Raw genomic sequence first — 5069 nt, 5'->3', positions numbered from 1 at the left:
TATAATGGAGTGCAATGGAAATTTCTAAGTTACCCCAAACCTTTGACTGGTAGTGTATGTACAAAGATTGTTATTGTTATTATGAAACTAAATCGTTCTCTTCATCCATACATCTCTCAAGCTTGGCTCAATCGATACTGACATTCTCAGATGAAACAGATTGTTCAGAACTGACATTTGTCCATTCTAGTGAGTCGCTACATGTCTCTCATCACGGCTATGACTCATCACTAATGCTTAAGAGGCAAAACAAAACAAAACAAAAAAATATTCACAGCCATGGTCGTGCACTCCTTTTAAGCCCTTGGACCTCGTCTCTGCTACTGAGTATAGTGGCCTCAGCATAACGTGGGCCATGTTGTTGCCAGGCGACCAGAGAGCCAAGCTCTGTCTAGAATGGGATGTGTTGTTGATTCAGTGGCTCGCCCAGCCAGAGATGGCTCTGATGGGTGCTGTTATCTCACCACTGCTCTCCTGGCTGGCTGTAGTAGCAGTAGGAGTTAAGGACTTCCATGGGTTGCAAACACATCTGGTGTTATTTGTGTGCCATGGCTGAATGGATAAAAACAAAACACTTGTGGTTTATTCCACGCATGACAAATTATTTTGAAGTTCTACAAAAACCGTTTTTATAGCCTCTGAACTCTATTAAAGCCACTATATGTAACTTTTTTATGTGATAAGCATGTATCAGATTATTTCGATGGTTTTGCTTTGGGAATGAAATAATACTGGTGAAAATGTGTGCAGTCTATGCAGTGCTTCATCTCAGTTTCATCAGGCAGGCTCCGTGGAGGCAAAGTGGCAGCTTGTATTGCTGTCTACTACAGTTACCTTTCCATTCCTTACACTGCTCATTTGATTAAGTGTCCTTTATACCCTCAAAAGCCACTGGATAATGAAAAAGCATTTTGCTGGAAAGTGTGGAAAAACATGAGAGAACAGCTTTATGGAAAACGTGTTCTTAACAGCCGTTTTGATTGGGAGATAAACAACGTTGATTATTCGAGTAGATAATTGTGCATGATCGTAGCCCGTGTGACATTGTGGCGCCGGCCCCGCGAATATAACCAAAACTTTAGAGCACAGCAGCTCCTCACAGTAGAAGAGAGAGACTTGGAGCAGAGGATACACTAAGGCACATAAAAGACATGTTTATGCTTTAGAACGTAACCGCCTTAAAAACAATCAAAAAATAACGTTTTATTCCTCAGATTTGCGGCTTTGTTCTGGCTAGCGGCGCTCCCGCTCTTCATTCACTCTCTATCTCACGCTACCACCGCTGCTCTCCCACTTTGGCTCGTTGAGGGGGGGGCCACCTTTGAACACTGTGTTTTACAAACATCAACCCAAAAGTAGCATATTATTAAGTTGTTATGTATGCATGTTGTACAGCTGTGTTACACTTTTAAATGTAGAAAATTGTTGTCCCGATCCTTAATCCTGCTTTAACTTTAATTGGTTGATTGATGTAAGGATGGTGATTCATATGTCCGGAACCAGGTAAGCAAGATCTGGTTTACATTTGCCCTTTGCTTTTATAATCTGAATAACTAATGCTGTCAGGGATCACTGGCATTTATGTTTAGTATCCTACTCTTTTATTAGCTGAACTAGCCTAGCATTCTCCTGAAATTGAACTACTCATATATATATATCATGTATTTATTGTTATTAGTAGGCTACAACTAACAACAACACTAATTTCTTAAAGAGGAATGCTTAGGCTTAGGTTCTGAATAAAGGCATCTATCAAACTGCAAAAAACCTGCAGTATAATAAAAACGATCAAACTTAAATACAACAGATTGTGACCCATGTTGTTGTATGTAACCTCTCTAAATATTGTATATAAGATGATGATGATCATTTTCACTGCTGTGTCCACAGTTGTCAGTTCTGGGGTCGGAGGTCGAGGAGAGTTGAGTTTGGCGGAGGTCCAGTGCCACCTGGACAAAGAAGGTGCTTCTGATCTGGTCATTGATCTCATCATGAATGCTACCAGTGACCGTATCTTCCAGGAGAGCATACTTTTGGCCATCGCTCTGCTGGAGGGTGGAAACACGGTTATCCAGGTAAGTGAGAGTTAGTGGGTTTGAGAGTATTAAGCAAAGAGGAGGATGGATGTGAAGTGTTAATGAGGTCCAACACTCACGCGTCGAGCCTGCAATTAAATGGGTCTACTAAAAGCATTCCCTTTAGAGAGGCATGAGCAGAATCTCAACAAGGAGATGTTATCTCAAGTGTTGAAAGCTTTGGTGTGGAGAATTTAAGTTATTCCCCTGCAGCTTCCATTGCTGTCAATAAAAAGAAAAGAAGTGGCCGAGAATTGGACTTCAAATGACAAAAAGGAAAGGTACCTAGTTGTCAGTGTAGCAACCTGGGCACACAGCTAGACTTCAGAGTTGTGTGCTGCACACATCCTGAAATGTTTGAACTTATCAGCATTTTGAGTTGTGGGACAAAAGGGAAAGTCAGTTTGGGCCATGTAGAGGAGAAAGGAAGATGAACAGTAGTCTGCTGGGAGTGGTCAAAGCTGTGCAGCCAAACACGTCACCATCTCCCCACAGCCAGCCAGTGGTTGCTAAGGCAACGCTACCTCTTTGCAAATTTCACATCAAGCAGGTTGAGAGGGGAAAAAGCTGCTGTGTTTGCAACGGAATTATTTATTGTGTGTGTGTCTGTGTGTCTACATGGAGTAGAATAAGTGTATGCATGTATTCGCTTGCAAGTCGTCTATCAGTAAATTCTGGTTTTGTGGTCTGTGTATGTGTGCTCCTTTGTGTTCTCCTGCATAAACAGGCTTCTTACATAATAGGCTCTTATTTGCATAGTGTTGACACAAGGGGTGGGAATCTTTGGGAATCCTCCTAATCGACTTAATTCCGTTTCTCGCTATTACCCTCTGAAATGTTATATGAAACATAACTGGCAGTTAAGCTGAAAAGTAATTCTAACAGCTTTTAACTGCATTAACTGCACAAGTTAACTGCTTTAATTTGGAAGCATGTTGCAGTCCTATGTTTGGATGAGAATAATGAACTGAAAGTGTAATTTCTCATCTTCACTGGTTAAATTTCTGTTAAAAAAAAGGCACTAGCATGACTCACGTTACATAAGCTGCTGCCTGCTTCTCTGCCTGGGTGAATGTCCCGCTAACATTCCAACCAGACACTTAGCTGGGTCATGCTCTGCTGGTGAAAAGAGGACAATAAAAGGTATAAACCTTCAAGGCCTTCCTGAGAGATCCAATAGATTTCAGTATCAGTAGCTCTCTGGTGCTACCTGTGGAAAAGTCACTACCTACAGCCTCCCTTAGGACAGATCCTCTCATGTGACTTAATTGACTTAACCGTAGCCATCATTTAATGTCATGACAGCCCTAATTTAGGTCAGAAGCTCAGTGTCCACTGCTGGAATTAACCTGTGGCATGCACTTTCAACTGGGCGTGGACCTCAGGCCATTGTAAATGTTTGCAAAGTTCTTTGTCTTGTTGGAGTAAATCTAATCTTGTTACACAGTAATTGTGCTATGTAGGGAAATAACACCAAGTCATTTGCATAGATTACAGAGAATATACTGTAAATGTCAACATTTCTACCTCGGGCGCCGACTGTAACAAGGCAGTTGTCCTAGTTTACCTGTGCTGGTAGAAAAAAACCTCAAAGTAAACTGTATAGGCATAGCAGTTTATTGCCTTAAACATGAAGAGACACAATTTTAAAGACGTTTCTTGTTTCAGAATTTAAGTATCTCCTTATTTGGCATGGTCCAGGGACAAGTGAGCTTTGTTGAAGTCTCATGTATGGTCCAGAGTGAATTTACAACATATCAGCAGATGCACCACATTTTCCTGTGTTGCATAACGATGGGTTGCCGGCCCCTTTTTTAGGACAGAAGGGTTCTTGTTGTCTAAATGAAAAGCATGACAAAAACATGCCCACAGATTTCTCCAAGCAGTCTGTTTATTTGTTTTTTAGGTCATCCAAGGTCGTAGCCTAGCAACAACATTTCTAGTCAAAAGTGTACATAAGAGAGAAAGATGGAGAGATGTTTGTTAGCTTCAGAGTGACTTCTTCTGTCTTTTTATTTCCAACAAAAAATAACAATAAAATCAATTATAAAAACAGAATTAGTGCTTAGCAACACACCAAAAGGAAAAACTATATCTATGAAGTGTTACAAACAGTACGTTTAATATGGAGCGGGACAAACCCGAGGGTTGTTATTTTTACCACCACTTATTAGTAGATATTTTATTTTTTGTATATATTTGTATCATTATACATTTTATGTTATATGTTCATAGCAAGATAACAAATATACAGTAATTTTAAACATCTACCAAACATTTTTTACATGTTGCACCAAACAACACATCACCCTATAATCACCCCCAGAACAGTTGGTATATTATTAACCCATCCTCACAATCATCTCTCTTCATCCGCCTATCCTTTTAATGAAGTGGTTTTGTACAAACAGTTTTATAGCTGGACTTGATATGGCAGCCCTGAGGGACAGGGTAAGTGTATTAGTTACTACAAAAAGAATTGGGTCAGGGCACAATTCCACCAGCCTTTTTCTGTCTTTCCCCCTGCATGATGTGTAAGAATAACATCCTAAACAAGCCACTACTACTTCCCTCCACAGAGATGTTAATGACACTTCGCCATGACACCACTCGGTGGAACATTAGATGGAGAATATTAAACGCTCCTGAACTGAGTTGCAGGATTTAGCCCATATTCCTATTTATCCGTTTATTAAATCCTAATTGAATTTGTTCAGATGTTGGTGACATTCTTTATTTCATTCTTTATTTCATTTAATTGCCAAGCCTGCGTACAGTAGATTATCCTGGACAGGTGAACATGTTGTTTAATACGTATTCACATCCTTCAGGTTGTTCAGTGACGAGCATCAAATACTGTGACACCAGTAGTGAAACTCAAGCAGACATGAATCACAATGACTTTTTCTTAGCAGAAAACTACACTATTGCATACTCATCTGTGCACCCCATTGGAACACACACACACACACACACACACACACACACACACAC

The 5069-nt window shown here is 40.3% G+C and overlaps 1 protein-coding gene across 23 annotated transcripts in view; it reads left to right on the top strand.

Moving 5' to 3' along the window:
• The window catches only part of itpr1b (inositol 1,4,5-trisphosphate receptor, type 1b), an 88221-nt gene that overhangs the window by 47484 nt on the left and 35668 nt on the right, over positions 1-5069 (top strand). For all 23 annotated transcript variants that reach the window (XM_032512606.1, XM_032512603.1, XM_032512608.1 and 20 more), the window contains one exon: positions 1891-2075. In XM_032512606.1, the coding sequence (XP_032368497.1) occupies positions 1891-2075 (185 nt within the window). The remainder of the gene's footprint in view (positions 1-1890; positions 2076-5069) is intronic.

Source organism: Etheostoma spectabile, chromosome 4, assembly GCF_008692095.1.
Source record: "Etheostoma spectabile isolate EspeVRDwgs_2016 chromosome 4, UIUC_Espe_1.0, whole genome shotgun sequence".
In the NCBI taxonomy this organism is placed as follows: Eukaryota; Metazoa; Chordata; class Actinopteri; order Perciformes; family Percidae; genus Etheostoma; species Etheostoma spectabile.
The sequence above is the reverse complement of the archived record's forward strand: the minus strand, read 5'-3'. Positions and strand labels throughout refer to the sequence as shown.